Source organism: Heliangelus exortis, chromosome 1 (genome assembly GCF_036169615.1).
Source record: "Heliangelus exortis chromosome 1, bHelExo1.hap1, whole genome shotgun sequence".
NCBI classification, from domain to species: domain Eukaryota; kingdom Metazoa; phylum Chordata; class Aves; order Apodiformes; family Trochilidae; genus Heliangelus; species Heliangelus exortis.
This window is the reverse complement of record NC_092422.1, coordinates 145,206,973-145,230,289: the sequence shown is the minus strand read 5'-3', so window position 1 is coordinate 145,230,289 and position 23,317 is coordinate 145,206,973. Positions and strand designations below refer to the sequence as shown.

Sequence of the window (23,317 nt, the reverse complement as noted above, 5' to 3'; positions counted from 1 at the left end):
GGACTGGCACACCGGCTGCCATCACAGCAAAACCGTGTGCCTGGAAGAAGCTCTGCCTCTCCCCAGCACTTTGTGAAGGTGGCTCCCCAGGCTTCCACCACTGGTAGCCTCTCAACCAGCTGCAGGTGAACCAAGTCCCTGGCCTCCTCCATCTGCAATCAAGACAAGAACCAACAAGCTCCAGCTCCTTTCAGCTCTCTTCAGAGGAGCAGAGAACTCCCTCTCTGCATTACACTGGGGTGCTGAGCCTGACTTTGCTGCTGACTGTGCCTGCTGGCCTTCTGACCACAGCCCTGGCTCTCCCAGGGCTGGGCTGGCTGGGCACACCACGGTGGCAGCCTCACTGGTGTGGTGGCTGCCCAGCTCTTGCTGAGCGTCTGTGGCATTCTGTTGAAACATCACCCCTCGGGGGCAAACCAGGAGCTGGGATGAAGGCTTGGGCTGCCATTACAACAGCAGGAGCTGTGTACGTGCAGCTTCCCAGCATCCAGCCTGCAACCACAGCCCCAGGTGCTCTCCTCTCCCCTGCCTGGCCAGGCTTGTGTATCTGCAGAGGAGAAGGGGCACTGCCTGGCTCTGCTGTGAAATCTGGCTGTCCAGATCCCAGCCCACATCAATAACTGCTCCCCACATGGGTCTGCAAATGGGTACTGCTCGTGGATTTGGGATTGCTGCACCCCTTGGAAGGGGTTGTGGATGACTTGCAAGAGCCATTCTGGCCCCTTTCCCCCACCCTGCTGCTCCAGACATCTGACTCAGAGATTAAGGCACCTGAAACCTGCTAAGGGCTTTACAGCAGTGCCTGAAGAGGTTGAGTCCCACTTCACTTTGACTTGAATAGGCAAAAAAAATGTAGCACAGGCCTGGAAAACAGAAAACGTGATTCCTACAGTGGCACAGCTGACAGAGCAGCAAGTAAAGCAGCAAGCAGGGTGTTTGGCATTCATCAGGGGAGGACGAAGAACTGCATTAGACAGCTATTGAAGCACAGTGATGGTGATGTGCAGGCTGGAATGCATAAATCCATAGCATTGAAACTACAGGGCAAAGATGGAGGGCAGGATTCTCCTAACAGCAACTGGCAGCGTGACAGAAAATGCCAAGCAACAGCCCGGCACCGCCCAGCACAGAAGGAGCGGATTAAGTGTGCACAAAAGGGAGCTGTGTCTTGGATGAAGGCCGTAGGGCTGTCAGCCACATGGTGAGCTCTTTGTGCTCCAGGACACAGCCTTTGCTTGCCAGCGACCAGGCTCTCCCGAGAAGAGATGTTTGCGTGACTGAGCTGCTGCTGAGCAGAGCGGCGGAGGGAAGTGGGGATGAGCTGTGGTGAGAAACAGCTTTGGAGGGGAGAGCTGCACCCGGGGTGCCAGGAGTAGTTAGGGCCCCTGCAGTGCTGACAGTGGCCAGCCAAAGAAATTGACACCCAAAGAACAGCCAAAATTTGTCTGTGGTTTTAAACCCAGCTTTTCAGCTCTTGGGAAGGGGTTTTTTTCAACAGCTGAGAAGAATGCAAGTTTTGAATGTGAGGAGGCAGGGCTTCACACTATTTTCCTAGCCAGCTGCCACTTATCAGTCCTTATTTCTGTGAGTTCACAGCAACCAGGATGACACCCCAGACCACCCCATCCTGCTCTCCAGCCTTCAGCTGTTTGTCCCTGCCTGGCATAGCCTCCTCACTTGTGGTGAAAGCACTCTTGTTGCTGAGCATCAAACTGATAGGAAAATAACTTGAGCTTTCTTTAGCACCAGCTTATTCTGGGTTTGCAGATCTATGGAGTAACTCTGGCACAGAACCTCCCACTCCTTTCCATGCAAACAGACAGACAGGAGGCTTGGGCAACAGCAAAAGTGAGGTTTGCTGCACTTCTTTCTATCCAGTTGCATTTTTTTTCTCTTACCATGCCCAGCACTGATGCTTTCAGGTATAACCTAACTGGGGGTTAAAAAACAGGATATTAAATGCTCCTGGGCACGGATGTACAGGTCACATTGGAACTGATAGGCTGTGGAGCCTGTGGCAGCTGCCATAGAAAGGAAAAAGGAAAGAGAACATTTGTCACGAATATTATGAAATGAAAGAAAAATATGGTGTCAGTTGACTCCAACCAGCCTAATGGGAACAAAAGGCAGAAGCCTCCTGCTTCTAGATTTATTGCCTAGAGAACATCAGTCCATGATATGGGAGAATGGGAGCCCTAGAGAGGTGACTTAAGATGTCTAATTTATTTATTGCACCTGGCAAGAGCATCCAAGTTCAAGAGACAAGGAGCAGATGAAGATTATCTATTGCAGGTTCCTTACTCTTCTGCACTGCAGAACATTGCCAGGGCAAGAAGAGTAAATATGGGTAGTGGACAGGATGTCTATGTGTTGCTGAACCTGGAGATCTGATGCCAGAAGAAGACCCAGGGTAACTCACAGACTCCCTTTCCAGGAAGCTGTGTGTCTTCCTAAGTCACTACAGGGATCAGACAGATTTTCCTGTTGCTGTTTCTCTGCCACCACTGGAGACACCATTCTGTAAAGCTTACAACACAGCTCAAGTAGTAATGGCAGACTTTTGTATTGTGTCAGCCAGCAGCACCAGGGACCCTGCCTCAGGGTCACTTGAAAGATGTGCCAGCCAGGATCATCCATCTCCATCCCTGAGGAACAAGCATGCTCTAGTAGCAAGGACTGTGCTGCTGTCACCAGGTCATCAGCAGGGAATTCCCTCATTTGGGAATGAGGAAGACCACTTCTGTAGAGAGTTCTCTGGAGAGAACTGAACACCAAGCTACCCAAACAGGTAACTGAGAAGAAAGCATCTTAAAAACCTGCACCAACAGGTAGATTTCCAGCCACATTTGCTTAAGGGCATTCAGAGTTGCTTGTGGCCAAACAGGAGTCAAGCAGTGTGGGATGGCTCAGTGGCACTGGTCCTTTCACTCCTGAAATTGTTGAGGGAAAGCACCTAATGAGACTGTGGTGGATTACAAGGCAGTGAGCATTGGGAAGCTCAGCCTAAACACAGCCTATGCTCTCTGCTGGAGGAATGTGGCCACCCCATCTCAGGAGAAGTGTCAATCCCCAGGTTACCAAGGCTGTGGCAGGCATGTGGTCCCCTAGTTGTACTGGAATGATGAAGAGGAGCACATAGCCATTCTTCAAACCTCCACCCCCAAACTTCACAAATGCACAAACAGAGGCTGGCACTGCTCCACGCTGTTCCTGAGCTCTGCTCTGGATCAGCCACCTCCACATATTAGGCCAGAGAAGGACACCAAGGCAGGAATACCTCTGTTTTGTGAGGAAAGGAAAACCTTGCCAGGGCCACAATCAATGTTGCCCTGGTAGGTGAGAATTATTTGATCTACAGACCATGAGGACTCAGTTTCTTCTGGCGTCCATGTTGCAGGGATCTGCGTTACTTAAATTGCACCCAGGCAGCAGTAGCATGACAGTGAGTGAGGAAACAGAAAACAGTATCATCTGAGTTGATCCAGGTTACTTGAAACAATTCAAGCAGCAAAGCAATTCCTGCCCCTGGATTTTAACCAGGTACCACTTTCTGTGCAGCTTCTGTGGGAGCCAGGCGAGAGGGTCAGCAAGGGCTGGTGAGGAGAAAGGCCAACACAGGGCTTCAGGCATCCTGATTTACAGCCTGATGGACAACAGTGTCCATTTAAAGGACAGGTTTCTCTCACCCGTAACAAGTGAAGAGAGCATCTCAGTGCTCAGCAATATTATGTTTACAGAATGGGAACTGCTATTTGCTGGAGCTGCACATCTAGCAGGCTAAATCACGGGGCAGAACAACCTGGATGGTTGGAGTCAGCTGCCCTGTGATCTGGGAATGTTTCTGGCATCACATCTCCCTTATCTCCATGCTGAAGGCTTAGAGAGCTGACAGTGCTTTGCTGTGGTGGTATACTGAAGCCACAAAGACCAGTATAACTCTCTAAGTTGGCAGGCTTGTTAATGGCTTTTAATTGCTCTCAGCAGGTTCAGCTGTTCAGTATCTCCCAGGGATTATATGGAGTGCCAGAAGAGCTTGGCTGCCAAGAGCATTTCCAATACATTATCCACAATTCCCAGGTAAAGCAGAGTCCAACAACACAGCAGCAGTTTCTGGATGTCCGCAGCCACACAGGTCTCCTGGGATGCTTGGCCAGTTTGCTGGGATCAGAGTCCACAGAGCAAATGAGGCAGTGATAAAGAAGGAAAAAAGGGATAATGACATTGGGGTGGCAAGGGGGTACCCGACAGGCCATGTTATGGGGTGGAGGGGACAATGCCATGGGTAAGGAGTGAGGAGAGGGAAGCTGTGCTGCAGAGGAGAGAGTTCTACCCACACTGTTGCTGGAGGAAGAGCAAAAGCTGGCTGCCTCCCCAGGACAGGCAGCAACAGGCTGCTGCTCCTCACCTTCTCCTCCTCCTCACTGCTCCAGATGCTGCAGGACAGGGTGGTGCCAGAGGTGCCTGCCTTGGCAAAGGGGAACTCTCACTTCAGGTTGGGCAAGTATCGAGTGAGTTCCTAGGATCAGGATCCTTTCTTGGCTCTGGAGGCACTTTCCCATGCAAAAAAACCTCCCCTGTCCTGCCAGTCTCAACACCTTTCAGATCTTCCCAGTCCTCTTACCATGTCATGTGGCTAAACACTAACAACTTCCCAGCCAGGATGATCATTAATTCTTCATATTAAAGGCATCTACTCACCGATTAATATCTTTGGGCCCTTTTGTTGTCTTCCTCAAGTGTCAGCCACTTGACCAACTTGATAAACTTCTATGATGAAATGGGTGGCCTGGTAGAAGAGAGCAGCAGACACTGTGTACCCTGACCTCAATAACACATTCTACACTGTCTCCCTTAAGATCCTCATGGAGAAGCCAATGGAAGTATGAGCTGGGTGAGGAAGCAGTAAGGTGGACTGAAAATTGGTTGAATGGCCAGGCCCAGAGAGTAGTGATCAGTAGGACAAAGTCTAACTGGAAGCCAGTAACTACTGGTGTACCCCAGAGGTCAATACTGGGTCTGTTCCTGTTTAGCATCTTCAATAATGATCCAGAGGATGAGGCAGAATGTACCTTCAGCAAGTTTGCTGAAGACACAAAACTGGGAGGAGTGGCTGATAGAACAGAGGGTTGTGCTGCCATCCAGAGGAACCTTAACAGGCTGGAGAAACGGTCTGACAGCAGTCTTGTGAAGTTCAACAAGAAGTGCTAAGTCCTATAACTGTGGAGGAATAACCCCAGGCACCAGTATTTGCTGAATGCTACCCAGCTGGAAAGCAGATAGGCAGAAAAGGACCTGGGGTCCTGTTGGATACTGAACTGAACATGAGCCAGCAATGTTCCCTTGTAGCAAAGGAGGATAAGAGTTTTCTGGGAAGCCTTAGGATGAGTCTTGCCAGCAGGGTGAGAGATGTGATCCTTCCCCTCTACTCAGCAATGGTACATGTACTCCACACATGTTTTGGCCCAGTTCTGGGCTCCCCAGCACAAGAGTGACAGGGACGTACCAGGGAGAACCCAGGGAAGAATCATGATGAGGATGAAGGGCCTGGAGCATCTCTTCTATGATGAAAAGCTGAGAGAGCTGGGACAGTTCAGCCTGGAGAAGAGAAGGCTCAGGAGGATCTTATCAATGTGAATAAATGGCTGAAGGGAGAGTGTGAAGAAGATGGAGACAGGTTCTTCTCACTGGTGCCCAGTGACAGGACCAGAGACAACAGGCATAAACTGGAACACAGGAGGTTTGCTCTGAACACCAGTTTTTTTGTGTGAGGGTGACTTAGCACTGGCCCAGCTGCCAAGGACTGTTATGAAGTCCCCATCCTTGGAGACAGTCAAAAGCAGTCTGCATGCAGTCCTGAGCTGCTGGTGCAGGGAACCCTGCTTGAACAGAGGAGGTTGGACCAGGTGACCTCCAGAGGTCCCTTCCAACCTCAACCATTCTCTGACTCTATGAAAGGGAAGAAAGCAGTGTGCTTGAGAGAGGACATAGGAAGCCTGTGTTAGCATGCTGACCCCAGGAAAATAGCATGATGAAGAACATTTCAAACTAGGGGACACCAGGTTTCCAAAGCCTCAGTGCCCTAGAAGTCAGGCTGGTGAAAGCAGTCTGGAGCAGCAGAGGAAAGCAGTAGCCAGCCATGGGGAAGCACACACAGACTGTTCCCAAGTTACCAGCTGTCAAATCACAAATGCTGCACACAAACAGGAGCAGTACAGCTCGATCCACTCTGGCTCAAGGGATTGTTTCCTATGGAAATAGGTTCACCTACTCATATATCCAACTCCCTTCCACATTGCCTCATGCTCCCAAGAGGCCAGAGAGACTTCTTGCAACTCTCTGCCTTCTCTACCCATCCGTGCCCAATGATGGCTGGTGGCCAGGAGGTGAGATGAAGTTGCCTCTTCCCCAGCCAAGGTAATGAGGGCATCCCTAGACTCTCAGCAGGTGATGCTGGATGCTTGGCAGTTTGCTGCTTACATCATCCATCCAGAGGTTGCCACAGTAACGACACTTACAGATGAAGGATGAGGTTTCTGGGGTAACAGAACACTGCTGTGTGCCTCACTTGGGTGTTGTCTCTCTTGCTCAGCAGGAAAGGACAGTGCAGTTTTCTGAAGGTAAGAAAAGAAATACCCTACAGTACATGAAGCCAGGCTTCCCATCCACTCCATCCTCCCATGATCTCCCACAGCCCCATTCTCCACAGCTCTGTGCTCCCTGGCAGCTGTACTGCTTCCTTGAACACTCAGTCCAAGAAGAAAAACTGTTTAGATGGAAGAAATCAGAAAGAAATCATCTACCACGATGGCAGAAGCCATCACTTCTTTCAGTTTCAGCAGAATATGTGCTCTGCAGCCCCACCAGACCCCTCCCAAGCCAAGGCCTTGATCCTCATGAAGATCAAGACTCCTTAGTGCCAGCAGTTGAACAGATGTCTGAAGAGCTTGGATGTAGAGCTCCCTGTCCCTCAGGGACCCTTCCAGTCTAGTTTTTCTGGTAAAATCTGCTCCCACTCACCTTCATTATGTGCAGGAGGCAAAGCCACACAAAAGCAAAGCCTTGCAGACCTGACAGACCCCTACAGTTCTGCTTTCATGCCCATTTTAAAACAAGAGAACCCTGTGGCTAGAGGCAACACTTGTCCCTCTGCTTCAATTACAGGGGAGAAGCAGCACTGACAAGATGCAAGTTACCCCTGCCTGGTTTCTTCAGCTATATGATGAACCCTAGGGAACGCATGGTAGAGCCTATTCCTCTTCTGCTCCAATACCATCACTGCTTCCTAAGAAAGCCCTCAGGGAGAGGTGCACCAGACTAAATAAGGGACAGGCATGAGCCATTGGCTCTGCTGAGCCGTGTTCAGCAGAGAATGAAAAATAAAACCTACTCTGTAGGCTCACTGTTCAGGATACTAAGGATGAACTCCAAAGTCCCTTTGGAGAGGGCCCAAAAGCAGGCTGTTACGATTTAATTCCCTACTAGATTCTCTGCTCTTTTCTGGTGTGCCAGCCTCCAACCTCCCATCTGCTGGCTGGGATAGCTGGAAAGAGCAGAGTGAATGAGGCAGACAGCATGAGAAGAGCTCAACCTCAAAACACCCTAGGAAAAAAAAGGGGCAACTCCTGGAGATGCTGTTGCTCTGCACCATCTCCTCCTCAGTGTCAGTAACCAACTTGGCCAATGAAACTTGCAGCCATGATGAGCATTCCCAGATGTGGCCCCAAGTCACAGCAGCGGCGCTCCGAGTTTCAGCCTGGTACAAGAACTGAGAGCTCTGAAAAATAAATCAGAGTCTTGGTATCCTCTGATTAGGCAGTTAGCAGATGCATTAGGTCTTGATCTTTCTCTGCTTGACGATGCAAGTGTTGGTAAGATGCTCATTAAGGGAATACCAGTCCTCTGGCTGTTTCACCATTGGAGACTGGACAGGCAAAATGGAGAGTTGGACATACACAAAGAGGACCAACTAGGATGACAGGCAATCTTTAGAGAGCAAAGCAGATGTTTTTGGGTTTTGTTTTTTTTTCCATTTTGGAGAGCTGTTTTCCAAGTTATTCTACAGGGGAAATGAAACCACACAATAAAAGACACAGCAACTGGAATGATCCTAGGGCTGGTAAATTGCATCTAGCTCTGCCACGTGAGCTGACACAGCACTGACTTACACTGAGGCTGGTGGTTCAGCTGAACAGCTGATCTCTCAAGCAGCAGATGTGACACTTGGTTACCATCAGCAGTTGGTAAAGGGGTCTGACAGACAATGGGGGAGGATTTGGCTCCTGTGTGAGGAAGGGAGGCACAGTAAATGGCAGTGATTTCAAACACCCTTCTCACCCAATCTGTTTTCCCCCTCCTGCCTGGGACAACAGCCAAATGCCAAACTGAGGGAGAGGACACAGGGCATGGCAAGGTTGTCTGGTGATGGTCACCTCCAGGGGTATGGTGAACACCGACCTCCCCTTCACTCAAACCTTAACCTTAGCATAGCACAACAAAATCTTTCCTGAGCAGTTCTCAGCTCTCTGCAAGCTACACGTGGGTGACAGAGGTGGCACCTTGTAGTGACATGAGGCAACCAGGTGCCAATAATTGCCAGGTAGTGGGCTTGACCTCGTGTGAAGCCCACCTGTGCCTAATTAGGGCAGGCCCCTACTGCACATGAGCAGGATTAGGGGGCCAATAAAAGGCTCACACCTGGCGTAGCCAGAGAGTGGTTAGCCACCTTTGGAGCAGTAGCACTGATCCAGGCTGGTCAGAGCACCGCTCGTGAGATTCTACTGGGACACCTGGTTGGACCTTGGAGCACCGCATCCATAGAAGAGGTTCGTCTTGCTACATAACCTCACCCCTATGCATGCAGAGCCAGACACCTCTGTGCAGGGCCACGTGGGTCAGAGGTCCTCCTGACCAGCAGCTGTAGACTTCAGGTGCAGCACAAGTGACTGCTCCCTAGGAAGGAACCATCCATGCTGTGGAACGTAAAGGCACCTGGCAAAGTTTGCATCATTCACTCCTTGCCTCCACCTGGCTAGACCCTCGGGCCTATGGCACAGCCCCACCCGACACCTCCACCCTCAACTCCAGGTCTGAGGCCCCAGTGAGAGAGCAGCAGACAGTACCACACAGACACTGTCCTAAGGACAATTTTCCACCTCTCTTCTTGTCTATCCAGCAGCACCCCCTTGAGTGAGGAAAGGTCTTGCCCATGTCCTCACCATTGAAGCCTCAAAAGATACCCAGGCTGATCTCATCTTGATGGGACCACAGGCACAAGAAAGGAGCCCATTTCCAGCCCACGCTCACACTTTATTATATAGAGACACGGTGAGTGTAAGAACATCAACGTGGGACATGGACAGGAAGGGAGGCCTGAAGGCACTCCCCCCCCGTCCCCGTCCCCGTCCCCTTGGTGCAACCAGTCAGCATAGTTTATACAAATAATACAGTATCTGAACAATAAATAAGTTTCATAAATAATATCAAGAAATTAAAAAAAACAAACAAAAAACAATGTAGAAATACAAAGCAGCAAGGAATGATATTGAGGGCTGCGACACATTCACAGCAGTGACAATACCAACACCTCACCTGCACACCAGCAGCTGGAGCACAGACCCCCATCAGCCCTTTTTCTCTCACAGTACTGTGGTAAAATCCACTAAGGAGTGAGAACAGGGGAGAGTTGTACAGCTCTCTACTGCTGTGCTCTTGTGATCTAGTTGCCCTCTCCCCTTCACAAGCCCCTTCCGAAAGGGCGCTTGAAAACCAGGTACAATCACAGAACCACTGTGTGCAGTCACAACTTGTCTGTTTGGCACCAAAAAAAAGCCCCAAACCCTCAGACCAGTCTCTTTCTATAGTCCTTCAGATGGACACTGGCATAGTTATTAACTGAGTCAGGGTAGGGGGTGGAAGGGGGAAACATCTCCAAGGAACAGGGGAGATAAGAGATGAGGCAATGGTCCCTTTCACTTGTGGGAGGCAGTGATACTTCTCATTCATCACTCCAGAGCTTCCACACACCATGGCACTGATGGAGACCGATGTGTAGAGGGGACACCACCAGCTGGTCTCCTGGTAAGGAGGGGGTAACCACAAGGACTGGAGGGATGCAGAAGTCCAGAGTTACACCAGACTGAGTGAAGGGACAGCAGTACAAGGCCGCCACTGGTTATCTAAGAGAAAAGTAATTGTAAGACAGCTGGTCCCTAACCCTTGCAGGGGGAGAGGCCATACAGACACATGATTTGACCCCCCTGTCAGACTCAAGACCACCAGTTCCCTCTCAGAGATGCTGGCTGCTGGCATGAGGAAGATAAGGACTCTGTTCATTATGGATAGCTCTCAGCAGAAAGGAGACAACTTGAATCCTGATCTCTCTTCTGCCAACCCCCCCTCATTATGCCCCCAGAAAAGGGCAATGGAATGTGAAGAAACCAGGAATTGAGGGACTAGGGCAGTGAGAGAGAAATGGGAACAGATGGGAGATCTGGGATGGAGAATCTGGCACCCCTGCCCTCACACATACAGACTGCTACTCATCCAGGCCCGGTATCAAGTCTGCAATGCTGTCCACATAATAATTGGGCACCAGATCCTTGGCAGCGGCGCTGTCGCTGGCCATGTAGGCCTCTGCTTCTTCCAGGCGGGAGACACCCGTCAGGGTGAGGATGGTGGAGAGGCCGCAGTTCTTGCCGAAGAGGATATCTGTCTCCAGACGGTCTCCCACCATCAGGGTGCGGGATGGGTCAACGCCGAAACGCTCCACGATGCAATCAAACATGTAGGTGTTGGGCTTGCCCACCACCAGCGCCTTGCGGCCCGAAGCTGTTTCCACCGCAGCTGTGAGGCTGCCAGTCCCTGGAGGGGGGAGGAAGGAGAAGAAAATCAAGCCCCCGAGAGCTAACGGGGTGCTGGCTGCAGACAGCTCAGCGCCCTGGGTCCTACCAGAAAGCCGGGCGAGCGGGGTGAAGGCAACGTGGTTTGGGGAGCTGGCAGGGACATCTGAGCCGGGCAGCCCTGTCATTTCTGATGGCTCCGGCAACGGGGGTTCTGATGCCGAACCCAAAACGGAGGCCGACCCCGCCAACAGCACCCCCGCCCTCCCCCGGGGCCGCGGAGGAGGGTGCTGGGGCTCACCGGGGGTGCGCTGGCCGTCGCTGAGCGGGTGCCAGGGGTCGGGGTCGGTGGCCACCAGGAGGCACTGCGGGTCGCGCAGGTAGCCGCAGGCCTGCGACAGCTTGGCGAAGGTGAACTGGTCGTCGTAGCCCACCAGGACGGCCCGCACCGGCTCGGCAGGACCGAGGGCCGCTTCACCCTCGCCGGCCAAGCTCAACCCGGCGTCGCGGACCTCGCCGCGCAGCCCCTCGCCGCCCAACACGAAGACGCGGCCGGCTCCGTCCCCGCTCCCGTTCTCCCCGCCGCCCAGGAGGCGCTGGCGGAGGAAAAGCGCGGAGCAGAGCGCGGAGCTGAAGACCTGCTCGGCGCGGACGCCGCGGAAACCCAAGCGGCTGAAGCGCCGCTCCAGCTCGGCCACCGAGCGGCGGCTGTTGTTGCTGACGAAGAGGGCGGCCTTGCCGCTGCGCCGCAGCCGCTCCAGCAGCTCGGGGGCTCCGGGGACGGCGCGTTCGCCGGCCCACAGGACGCCGTCGCAGTCGAAGAGCAAGCCCTGCGCCGGGCCCAGCACCTCCCGCAGCGCCGCGCCGCTCAGCCGCCGGCAGCTCGCCATGCCGCCGCCGCAGCCCCCACGGCTGCCCGGCAGCCGCCGCCGTAACCCTCACGGCCGCCCGGCAGCCGCCGCCTCCCACCCCCCCAATCGCCCGCCCACCGCCAGCCAATGGGAGGCGGGGAGAGCAGGGAGTGACAGCCGCGCTGGCCTATCGCCATCGAGGAGAAAGGGCGGGGCCGAGGGGCGGAGAGGGCGGCTCCCGGAGTGACAGCCACGCCGTCCTGTTGGCTGCCGAGGCAGGAGGGGAGGAGGCGGGGCTCAGCCTCAGCGCGCTCGGCGATTGGCTAAAGGCGCCCGGCTTCTTCCCCCGCCCCCTCCCAAGACACCGCCTCCCCCGGGTGAGCGCGCGGCAGCAGGGCGCCCCCTGCTGGCCGGCGGGGCCGGCGGCGCCGGTGGGCGGTGGAGCCGCCATTACCCTTGGCAGGGTCTCCGCCGCTGTCGGGGGAGCCGTGTTCCCTCCGCTGTGGGGCTGAGCAGTGCCTCCCCGCCTTCCCCGTCCCCGGGGAGTGCCCCTTTCCTCTTCCCTGCCGTCACCTCCTGCACCAGAGTTGCCAAGCGACTGCGAAACCAGTTCTTTAAATAATTTCGTTGCAGAGTATTTATATATATATATATATATATATACATATATATATATATATCTACCTGTTCCCGAGGCGGCACATTTTAAGTCAAAATGGGGCAGAAAGGGGCTGAGGTGGCGGCTGTGTGCCCACAAATGGCCCTGCAGTGCCAGCTTGCCCGCAATGGCTTCCATTCTCTGCCCCCCTTCTCTGCCCCTTCTGTCCCTCAGTGGGGACCCAAGGGGATGGCTCACCCGTGGTCAGGGTGCCCCATGATAGTGGTGCCCCAGTGGTGGCATGGCCAGAAGCTCAGCCGGGTGGAAGGGTGCTGGTGGTGCCGGGTGGAAGGCCCTGGGAAGATGGAAGAGCGAGGGGAGGCAGGTGCGGCACGAGCCAAGGGAGGAAGATGGTGGAGCTGCAAGGAGACGCTGTCCCTCCAGCCACCCCAGCATTTCCACAATCTCAGAGGAGCGCTGGACCCCATCTCCTGTCCCTTTGATGCCCCTGTGCCCTGGCCTCCTCAGTCCTCCGTGGGCTGCCCTTCTGGGGGAAATGTGGCCAGGGGGCTCCTTCCGCCCACAGGCAGTGGCTGCCCCTCCTCCATGTCTCGGGGGGCACAGTCCACGGCAGCTGCCATCTTGGCCACACTGGCAGGCAGCCGGGGGGATGGCGGGGTGTCACGGCTGAGGCGGCGTGCTGGCTGCGGAGGGAGAGGTGGTGGGACAGAGGGGGCTCGGCCGGGCACCCCTGTTGTCCGTCGTGGCCGGGCTTTGGGGCTGGCAGCGTGCTCAGGGGCTGCTGGGGCGGGAGCCGTGCTCCGGGGCTGGGCCGTGGGTGGTGGGGGCATGGTGGGACGCACTGGAACTGGGCGCTTGCCTGGAAAGAAAGGTGTGGGTGGGCTGGGGTCTCCTCCACCGAGGTCTCTGCCTGGGGTAGAGGGGGCTGTGGTGCTGGCCGTGGGTCAGGCAGGGGGCTGCAGGCAGATGGGATGACAAACTGCCTCTTGTCCATCTGCCATAGGTACTTGGAGACCCAAGAGCATGACAGATTTTGAGGGCTTTCCCTGCCCTCTTCTGTGAGCTTTGACACCTCTTTATGGTGTTCACCCCACACTGGAGGAGTGGCCACATCCACCCCTCCAGTCCCACTCTGGCTGGAGATGGAGCAGGCAATGAGGGGCCAGCTCCTGGCCATGCTGCCCCAGACAAAGGCCCTTCCTTCCATTTGGTGGCAGGGACATCCCCACCATCCTTTCTCTTGGGGAACGGTGGGATAAAGGCAAACCAGAGGAAGGGTCATCACTGCGTTGTCTGGGGCACCCAAACCTTTGCAGGTGGTGTCGTTGGTCATCTGCAGAGCTGGTGCCCCCTCGGCTTCGGGAGATGATCTGGTCACTGATGGAGATGCTGGCTGGGGCCTGGCCTCAACGTCCCTTGAAGTGCTGTGCAGAAAATGGGGCAAGTCAGGCTTTGGGTGGGCACGGTGGTCCTGGCCATGAAGCACCTTGCGTTCATCTGGCAAGGATATGGCCCACAGTGGGGGGTGAGAGGAGGGCAGTATGTTGGGGGCAGCTGGTCCAGCCAGAACCCCCAGATTCTGCTGGACTTACAGCTCTCCATCTGGGAGAGTGGGGGTGCCAGCTGGAGGGTGATTGGGGGATGACTCTTCCATCAGAGCAGCCTCACCAAGCCGGGTGTTTGTGGGCGGAGTGAACATGCCTGAGACGTTGAAATCTACTTCTGGGTGGAGAGCAAGGAGAAGACCCCATGAGGAAGTGTTCACCTTGCAGAGTTTTTTGGTGGAATCAGAGCAGCTTCCCATTTCCCACCTCCTGGGGATGGAGAAATGTCCCTTCCCCCAGCACTCTGATGCATTCTCCAAACAAAAACGTAGCCCTACCTCCAGGGAAGAGTGTGTCTGCATTCTGGATGAGGGCTTCCACCACGCTCACCACCTGGATGGAGGAGACTGAGGCCAAGTCCAGTTGCACAGGGTCTCTGAGAGACAGGGTTGGGGAAGTCATCAGAAAAGGGTTTTGGGGTCATTAACTCTTTTGGAGTTCATTCCTGAGGGGGCAGAGCCCAAAGGGGTGACAGCTCAGCCAAGGTGGGTGGTAGTGGAGGATGTGGGCCTTGTCCCAGAAACCCTGTTTTAGTGTTGGAGGCCATCCATGTCACAAGTGCTCTGGGTCTCAGCTTCTTCCTCTGCTGCTTTGCAGAGTGGCTAAGCAGACACGTGCTTGGCAAGGGGATGTGTCATTCAGGGACTATGTGTACAAGGGATGGGACTTGAGGATGGAAGAGGTGCAGATGTTTTTGACCAGCCTGGAGGCTGCAGGAGCAGCCTGTCTCATGGCGTTAGTGCTCACCCAGAACTGCTGCCCACCCCTCTGCCTTACCCCAGGTCTTACTCATTGCTCTGCTGTGTCCACAGCAGGTTGGGGCCCAGCACGATGGCGATGTTGCTGGGGGTCATTTTATTCAACTCTTGGTGTTCAGCCAGCTTGGCTAAAAACTTGATCAGATACCTGTGAGATAAAAGGAAGGTGAGGGGCAGCAAATACAGATTTGGGGAGGGAATGGGGGCTCGGAGCCAAATTTTGTTGCGAATACCTCAGATTGTTGTAGCTCTCCTGGGGCAGGCGGCTGCAGGTGTCTTGCAGGCTTTGTACACGGTCATCGGTGTCCTTTAAGCTGAAGAAGGAAGAGGGAGTAGTGGAGAGCTCAGCCCTCTCCCTGTGGCACAGAGGGACATAATGTGCAAGGGAGGAAGACTAGTGTCAGCCATTCCATGCAGGGCATGGAGGTGCCCTGCTGCTCCCCTTTACCGGGCAGCTGAGCCAGGCATCAACCAAAGTGCACCCCAAATGCTCAAAAGGATTTGAGATAAGATATGAATACAGCTCATGGGTGGGTCTGGGGGCTGGCAGTGCCTTGCCACAAGCAACAACCCTGTTTCATCATGACAACAAGAGGCAACAGCACTGAGTCCATTCCTTTAGAAAGGTCTTGTCCCCCTTTTCCTAGGGTTCTATGCTGAGTTTCCCACCTTTCCATCCCAGAAGCAAGAGGCCAAACTGGGCTGGTGGGCCAGTGAGATAGGGCTCATGCCACTGGGGCCAAACAAGTCTTCATAGGCTCTTCTTGCAATCAAAAAAGGCTGCAGCCTTCCCACTCACCCTGACCTGTATTTTATTCCTGTTCTACAAGATTTTGGGCTATCTGGATTTCTACCAAGCATGGGACAGATCGGTTCTTATCATGTAGCCACCAAGGCTGAGCAGCCCTGCTCAGAGCGGTGGAAGGGGTGGAAGCAGAGTGGTGGGGGAGCTTTTTTGAGCCCCACCAGGCTTTTCTGCCCTAACACCTGGACCCACCTGGCCACTTTGACCCATTCATTGTAGAGCTCGAAGGTCATCAAGGGTTGGGGCAGCTCCCTCAGGTAGGATTTCAGCGCACCTGGGAGGGGAGGGGGAGTGGTGGGGGTGATGGCAGCTGGGGGACCATAGGGACTGCCCAAATGTGTGCTCCCATCCTGCCTCGCTGGCACCCACCAGCCACGGCATGGGGGTCTGAGTAAAACTCCTCCAGGGCATTGGAGCCACTGGCCAAGCTGCTCTTCAGCTTCTTCAGCACTGAGGCACCTGCTGCCAGCCGGAAGAGTCCCTGGGGATGGGGCAAAGAGGGAAGGGATGTCAGGGGCTGCATTTTGGGGAGGAGGGTGATGGAGGTGAGGAGCTCTGCATACCTCTTCCCTCATGCCAGAGGCCAGCAGCATCATGACACAGGCTTCAATGGGCAGCGCGATCTCCCGTCCCAAGCTCTTGAGGTGTGTCTCTAAGGGCACGCCATAGTATCCTGCCACGGGGGTGTCTGCAGTGAAGGAGGGCTCTGGAGGAGGGAGGTGAATGTTGGGAGGGGTGGTGGTCACTGGGGCCATCACCTAGCTATGCCTACATCTCACTCAGAGCCAGAGCTGGCTGGCTGGAAGCAGAAAGAGGGCAGGCAGCATCCCCAGCCTGCCTCAGCCTGTGGTCCCCATCCCACCACGAGGGAAGCAGCAGGAGGCACAGGGAGGGAAAACCCACCTTTCCCAGCCTCACCAGCCATACTCACATCCCCAGGCTCAGCTCTGGCTCTCCCCAGGCTGCATGGAGAGCTGGTGGTTACCTGTCTGACTGTGGCTTTCCTTCAGCTCTGCCAGAGCTGAGTCCAGCGATCCCAAGGACTGCCGGTGGTACTGGGCTTGGATTTCCAGCAGCTGCCAAACAGGGAAGATGCCAACAGTGCTCAGTTCAGCATTGGCCCCTCTTAGAGACACCCCTGCCCCCAGGACATGGCACTCACATGGAGAGAGGGAGAAGGGGCAGCTGCAAGGGGAACCTCCATGGGGTTCATGGAACCATGGTTATAGTGAAGGGCAAATTGGAGATAAGGGGGTTGTCAGAACAAGCTGCTCTGTTTGAAGTTGGTGCTAGTGGTGATGTGCACCCACAGTGCATGGAGCAAGGCTACCTTTGGACATCTGCTGGTGCCCAGGGTCATCCTCTGCCCTCCCTGGAGGGCTTGGTACAGATGGATACAAGGCTGAGCTCACACCTCCCCCAGGAGATGTTCTCATGTGGAAGAGGCATGCAACAGGACTTACTCTGATGAAGTAGCTGGCGTAGCTGTCCTCTTTGGTGGAGAAGTGGTAGAGGTCAGCCATGTACTCATCCTGGGAAGGAAGACACAAACAAGAGCTACCTTCCACCTCCTCCGTGGCATCCAAGGAAGGGGCAGTGTCCTCACACAGCCCCCTGTCTGGGCCATGAGCCACCCAGACAGGGCCTCCAGGGTGCAGTGGTGAGGCAGGCTGCGAATATATGGGGATTTGTCTTTGCTCCCATCACTTGCATTTGGGTGGTGCCAGTGACCTGTCCTGTGATCAGAGTGCTGGCACAAAGAGGCTCAGGAATAAGAGGTCCCTGCACCTCTGGCTGCAGCACACTCAGAGAAACAGAGCAGATGTGGAGAATGTTGATGTGAAAGTCCCCTGCCACCCCGCAAAGATCCCAGCTCAGATGGCTCCCAGCCTGAGAAAACCCTATAAACTTTAGGCCCTGGAGCCTCTTCTCCACAGCAGCTTGTGCTTCAGATCCTTTGCTCTTCTTCCCTGGGCTAGGGGCATCTCCCTGTTGCTGCTCCTGGAGGGACTGGTTCTCTTGCAGAGGGCAAGATGTGCCAGCTGGCTGCATCTGTCCTGGCATAGGGGTCACCTCGGATGGAGCTGCTGGAGGGGACCAGGTTTCCAGCTCTGGAGCTGCCCCGTGGGGGAGAGTGAGTGACATTCTCACCTTGCATTGTTCCACCTTTCTCTTCACCTCTTCCTCCTCTTCCTTCAAGATCTCCAGTTTGTTGGCAGCAGAAGATGCCCCAGGGCCAGTGCCAGCACCAGAGCTATTACTGGAGTTCTTGGCAGCCTGGTTCAGCCTTTGGAGCGGGAGAGAAGAGGCACACCCTCAGTCTCAGTGCCAGGCACACAGGGTGGGGTGGCAAACCACAGGACTGCCCTGTGGTGGCTTTCCTACTTTTTCTCTCATTTCCCTCTCCTAGAGGAAGACCCTGCTGCACCAAAGGTTGCAACCTGGTCAGGACGGGGATCACTCATCACAGCTGCCTGAAACACGCACGGTCTGTAGGACCCTTTTCAAACCCTGTCCCTGAAGTGCTCCCTCCTCTCCTCCCTGCAGCCAAAGTGAAGGAAGGCAGTTTGGAGACAAGCCACCAGTTACCCATGGCTGCCTGGATCCTCCAGAGAAACCCAGCAAGGCATGGACTATCCTGCAAGGGTCAGGGCAGGGTGATCTCGGCAGCACTGAGTAGCACCAGGGCACTTTGCTGCCTTCAGCAGTGGGAAATTTGCTCCCCAGGGCAGTCATCTTCTCTCCCTCAACCTGGCTGGGGGCTTTGCCACATGTGCCCTGCCTCCTCCCTTCCCACTGTGCCCTGTACCGGCTCTTGATGGTGTTCCAGTCAGAAATCAACTTCTGGAGGGTCTTCTTGCGCTTCAGGATGATGGGAAGTTCCTCCTGTGGAAGAAAGGGGCCAGAGAGAGTTGCAGGGGCTTGGAGACCTGCAAAAGGGTGGTGGGTTGGGAGAGTGGAGACAGAAAGGTGGCCAGAGCTACTTCGCTGAGCTTGTTGAGTGGCTGCAGAACATCATGCTCTAGGGTGATCTCGAACTCAGCCAGGATTTTGGCCAGCGAGCTCTGTATGCAGCAGCCCATCTCCAAGGCTTTCCTGCATGTGGGACAGAGAAGAAATGACTGTGGACTGGAGCCATGTCACCCTCTGGCCCAACAATCCCCACCATACCCATACCCATACCCAGACCCATACCCGTACCCCTACCCATACCCGTACCCGTTCCCATACCCATGTGGCGCCCCAACCCAGCCCCTGCACCCCCTCTGCAAGGAGAGGTTGAAGGCACTGGCTGTTCCTCCTTCTCTTGCAACACCAGTGTTTGCTCTGAGGACAGGGTTTGACAGCTCAGCCTGTCTATGGGAGCCTCTGAGCCAAAAAATAGTGTCTCTGCCAGAGTCTGGCATCTTTTGGGGTCCCCAGCAGCTGTTTCTCCCACTGGCACTTACCCAAGGCTAGATTCTGTGTCCAGTTCCTTGAAGCTCTCGGCCATCGTCATGGACAGAGCCATCAAGGGCATCTTCTTCTGCACAGAGCCAAGGATTTGTGAAAGGGATGGTGAGCTGGAATGTAGCAGCTCTCACCCTGTGAAGCATGCCACCATGGCATGGGAGCAAGTGGCCAAAGCCTGTGCTGGGTCCCCACATCTTCCCCTGGCCCACCCAGTCCCGTTGTCCCTGAGGCCTGACAAAGGGCTGTTTGGATGTGCCATCAGCCAAAGCCAGGATCCAGTCAGCTAAACAAGGCACAGATGCTCCAGAGCTGGTTAAAAACCTTTCGGTTTTCTCTAAAATAGTCCCTTGTGGAGGACCATGACACAGATGGAGGCCCTCACCAAGCCCAGCCCTGCCACATTTTCAAATGTATGGAGCAGTTTAATCACTGAGAATAATTAGGCCAAGCTGGGGCTTGTCAGGCTGCCAAGAGGAGAAGAACCCACAAAATCACAGGGGGGCTAAGGAAAGTGAAGGAGGATCCACTGCTTGCTTCTTAGACAAAGAATGGTGAGCACCATTTGGGAAGAGGGTGGCAGCTTCAAACCAAGGAGGAGGAAGCAGCGGCACCTCTGTGCCTGGCCACAGTATTGTGCTCCTCACCTCAGGGCACCGTGGGTACCAAAGGTTCACAGGAGTTCAGGAAGGGACATAGACAACATGGCTTTGGAGGGTTATTCACTGCAAAGACACCATCTCTGTCTCAGGAGGCCTCAAGTTAGTGATGGCTGAGAGGGCTGCCCTACTCTGCTCTACCCTGAGCACTTGCTGGTGGCCATTGCTGCAGATGAGACCTGGGCTGGGCTTCAGGCACCCCTTCAGCAAAGCCTGCAAGGCAAGGGCCTGGTGTTCTCTCTTCTTTTGGAGGAGAGAGCCAGGAAAAGTGTTGGGTGCAGAGGGAGGACTCCACTCACCACTCGCTTGTCCACCTCAGAGCCACACTGTCCCTGCAGGCAGGCTTGGAGCCTCTTGGACACACTGTGAGCTGCTCGCTTGGCTGGATCAATCCTCTGCTCGATCTGGGGGTGGAAAGGTGGGACTGGGGAAGTCCTTTTGAAACTGTGGGTACCCTGAGGCAGTCTCTCCACCACCCACCTCTGGGCATGGGTCAGCCTGCCCAGCATCTCGCTGCAGCCCAGAGCATCTCTGGTCTCTGAGAAAGGGACCACAGCTTCTGGTCAGGATCCATCCCTTTATGAGGAGCTGGGAAAGCCCTTTCCCGTGGCAGGAACCTGCCATTCCTTTAATGCTGCGGTCCTGGATTCACCCTCCGGCACAGGGGCAGATCCCAGCCCCGTGACTTGGAGGTGTTGGCAGGGGAAATTGCAGGCAGGAACAGGGCAGGTTCCCACGCCCAGGCACAAGCAGCCACACGTTTGCCCGCCCAGCCTGTGCCTCACCTGCAGCAAATCTTCCGGCAGGAGCTCGGTTGCTTCTTGAGATCTGTGGAGGAAGGAGAAAGAGCCATCAGGAGATGTGGGGGGACTTGGCCCAATCTCCTCGGGAAGCCAGGTCCTTCTGCATCCCACTGATCTCTCTTTGGGTTCCCAGGAGCAGAAGACACTGCTGTGGCCTGGGCTGCTGTACACAAGGTTGTGAGCAGAATGAGCCCAGAGTAGGCAAGAACAGCAGGAGCAGGGCAGAGCAGACACCCTGACTGGCTGGTGGACACTCCATCAGACAGGGTTTCCAGTTCAAAGCACCACAGTCAAAATACCCAGATGTGTCTTGTTTTTTTGAGACAGGGTGCCCCAGAGCAGTGGTGTGATATTTGCATGTCAAACCTTTTACTCCCGACCACCTGCCCCTCCCCTGAAGGCAAATCCAAGGCAGTGCTGTTGGAGCCCAGCATGCACCTTTGCAGGCCAGGATAGTCACCAGCTGTGTGGCCACCAGAGCAAGGATATCTTTGTGGCCAAGCTGGAGTCTGAGACCAGCACCAGCCCTTCCAGAAATGCTTACATGACATCAGCTTTCTGCTTGGCTTTTCAGCAGGTATTAGGAGCAAATCTGAGAAAGGGAACCTGTTTGCAACAAACCCTGCTCCAAACCAATTTCAAAACCCACCAGCCACCATCATCACCAAACATCTCTGATGCCTTCCATAGAGAAAACCTCGCTTCACAGCCCCCTGCCATTGCTACACCCCAGGGACCCTGTTTGCTTTCCCTGTGCTGCTGCTTCTTTTTCCCCAGTTCATGTTTTTCTGTTTTCACTCTCTACCAGATCTGACATGGGACGAGGCTGTGGAGCCACAGGAAATGGGGGCGGCTTGGTTGAAGGCAAGAAAAATCACGTGGGACTGTGGGTCGCTGAGAAGAGGCTCTGCAGTGGGTGAAGAGCTCGCTCTTGGACTGCACCAGCTGCTTGACATCTCCTGCCTGCCTGGCATTAAGCAATAGGGAGGTGCATCTAACATGGAGATAAGACATCTTGAGGAAGGAAGGTCATGCTCCCCCCTCTGGAGAATGCACCATGAGCAAAAGCCCATCGGAATGTAGGAGCTGATTCCCTGTGGCCAGTCCACTGGGTTGGCTGAAGGACCTCAGTGGTCCTGCTCAACCTCCCCATGCTGGGGAACCCTCAGGGGGTGACTGTAGGACTGAGGGAGTGAGGGAGCTGGGTAGGGAGGGACCAGCCCTGTCATTTCGGTTCTGGGTTTTGCAAGGGGAAAGCAAAGAAAAAAACATAAGGAACCAGTTGAAGTAGGATGGGGACAGAGGGATTTGCATGAAGCTCTAAGTCTTTTATGGGTCCTCCAAGGATCTTCAGTCCTCTCTTTGAAGGGCATCCTGGGACACCCAGGCTGCTGGCCAGCTCGAGCTATTAAGAGCATCTGGCCCCTGTGGGGGACCCCCGGCTCAACAGGGAGAGCAGGTCCCATCTCCTAACACCCTCCTGGTCACTGCACAGTAAACACCACGTGGCTGGAAGGTCTCTTCCCATTGTCCTCACATGCTGGGGAACCCAAGTTCAGGAAAGGCCCCTTTCCAAGTGGATGCAGCATCCGTGGGAGCCAAGCTCCCACGTCCCACGTGGTCCCACGGGGACCACGGGGACCACGTCCCCGCAGAGCAGCAGCAGTGCAGCCATCCTGCTGCCCCACAGGTGCTGGGGAGCCACAGTCCCTCAGCTTACGCTGAAGACGCTCTGAACCCAGGGTCCTTCACCCCTTTTCCCTCACTGCCAGCCCTGGGAGGTCAGTCCAGCTCCAGCACAAGCCCTCCAGAACTAACATCCCACTCCCTCGCAGCCCTCCAGCACAGGTAGCAGCAGAGTCCTTACCGGCTGTTGGTGCTGGGATGGGACAGCTGCTGCCGCATCCGATTGAACTGCCTCTTCATCATCTTGAGAGCTGGGAGAAGGTCACGAGAGCAGCTCCACTTGGCTGTACCCACTCAGCACCCCTCAGCGATGCCTGGCATTGGATGCTGGTGGCCCTCAGGCTCCCCCGAGGTGCTTTGCCCCTTGATTTTCCCGGAGAACCTCTCCTTCCTTACTCTTCTCCTTCCTCCTTCCTTTGTTCCCCCTTTTTCTCTTTCCCCGGCTGGTCCCCTCCCTCGTCCCTCCCCGGGGATGCCCTGCCTGCTTACTCTTCCCCTCCCTTGGACTCCTTTCTCTTGCACCCTCTCTTTTGCTGAGCTTCCTCCCTTCTCTGTCCGCCCCTCTGCTGCAGATCAGGTAAGAGCAGTTCAGGGCTCCTGCTCCGCTCTGTGTTCCTGTCACCACCCCACAAGTATAAATAACTTCAGCCCAGCCTTAAAGGGGAAATATTATTACAGCAAACACGTAACAAGGCAGGACAAGCACACGCTGCTGCTGAGCCCGTGTGAAGGGCCCACGCTCTGTTTCTTGCTCGCTGTCTCAGTTGGGGTGTTTTTTCCCTCCCCCCTTTGCCTTGCCCATCACCAGCCTGTGGCCATCCTAGCTGGTTTAGCATGCACAGAGTACCTGATGTACACCCTGCCCTACCTGATCACCTAAACTCTGCCAAGACTCCTTGGACACCTCTCCATGCTTGCGGGTGCAGCTCCAGCCTCTTTCCCCCCCAGGACACATGCCCCTCATCAGGTTAAAAGCAACCAGCAAAGCCATTTTTTTGCACCCTGCTTTCCCTTCCTGCCATCATTGAGGCTCTCAGGAGCCACTGCAAAGCTGTGGCCAAGGGCTGTTGCCTCACACCCTGGGGAGGCCCCTTCCTCCCTGCTCCCCACTGCTGGCAGAGCTCCTCTGAGCAGGGCAGAGCAGCAGCACAGGGTTGCACAGGGACCACAAACTCCCGGTTCCCAGGCTCGGGTGCTGTCTGCTCTCTGCAGAGCTGCACCACGGCTCAGCATTTTTTTTAATT

General features: G+C 55.0%; 2 protein-coding genes and 1 long non-coding RNA gene across 5 annotated transcripts; 1 reads left to right on the top strand and 2 right to left on the bottom strand.

Moving 5' to 3' along the window:
• The first annotated feature begins 5,468 nt into the window (after positions 1-5,468).
• Positions 5,469-8,102, top strand: LOC139789526 (uncharacterized). Its single transcript, XR_011723190.1, has 2 exons — positions 5,469-6,617; positions 6,692-8,102. It is a non-coding gene; the product is annotated as an uncharacterized lncRNA (long non-coding RNA).
• Positions 8,103-9,285: 1,183 nt separating this feature from the next.
• Positions 9,286-11,804, bottom strand: PDXP (pyridoxal phosphatase). Its single transcript, XM_071730386.1, has 2 exons — positions 11,140-11,804; positions 9,286-10,860 (listed from the first exon to the last, which is right to left on the bottom strand). The coding sequence occupies exons 1-2, from the start codon at positions 11,726-11,728 to the stop codon at positions 10,535-10,537; spliced, it is 915 nt and encodes a 304-aa protein (XP_071586487.1). The 5' UTR covers positions 11,729-11,804; the 3' UTR covers positions 9,286-10,534.
• A 522-nt stretch (positions 11,805-12,326) lies between these two features.
• SH3BP1 (SH3 domain binding protein 1) lies at positions 12,327-22,960 on the bottom strand. Of its 3 annotated transcripts, none has more exons than XM_071730364.1 (19): positions 22,942-22,960; positions 22,255-22,324; positions 20,370-20,412; positions 19,884-19,988; positions 18,925-19,001; positions 18,460-18,571; positions 18,285-18,361; positions 17,627-17,762; positions 16,939-17,007; positions 16,461-16,551; positions 16,039-16,181; positions 15,845-15,956; positions 15,668-15,749; positions 14,904-14,984; positions 14,702-14,818; positions 14,191-14,288; positions 13,901-14,030; positions 13,617-13,732; positions 12,327-13,167 (listed from the first exon to the last, which is right to left on the bottom strand). In XM_071730364.1, exons 2-19 carry the CDS (start codon positions 22,314-22,316, stop codon positions 12,812-12,814), a joined length of 2,007 nt encoding a protein of 668 aa, XP_071586465.1. In that variant the 5' UTR covers positions 22,317-22,324; positions 22,942-22,960; the 3' UTR covers positions 12,327-12,811. The 3 variants fall into 3 exon arrangements, with proteins under 3 accessions (XP_071586465.1, XP_071586457.1, XP_071586475.1); XM_071730356.1 differs by lacking the exon at positions 22,942-22,960 and adding an exon at positions 22,563-22,679; XM_071730374.1 differs by lacking the exons at positions 20,370-20,412; positions 22,255-22,324; positions 22,942-22,960 and having other exon boundaries at positions 18,925-19,060; positions 19,884-19,958.
• Between the last annotated feature and the right edge of the window lie 357 nt (positions 22,961-23,317).

Coding starts and splice junctions, on each gene's coding strand:
- PDXP (XM_071730386.1), bottom strand. CDS start 11,728: ATGGCGAGCTGCCGGCGGCTGAGCGGCGCGGCGCTGCGGGAGGTGCTG. Junction 10,861..11,139: donor CGACGGCCAGCGCACCCCCG/GTGAGCCCCAGC, acceptor TCCCCCCTCCAG/GGACTGGCAGCCTCACAGCT.
- SH3BP1 (XM_071730364.1), bottom strand. CDS start 22,316: ATGATGAAGAGGCAGTTCAATCGGATGCGGCAGCAGCTGTCCCATCCC. Junction 16,182..16,460: donor GGAAAGCCACAGTCAGACAG/GTAACCACCAGC, acceptor TCCCTCCTCCAG/AGCCCTCCTTCACTGCAGAC. Junction 13,168..13,616: donor CAACGACACCACCTGCAAAG/GTTTGGGTGCCC, acceptor CTTTCTTTCCAG/GCAAGCGCCCAGTTCCAGTG.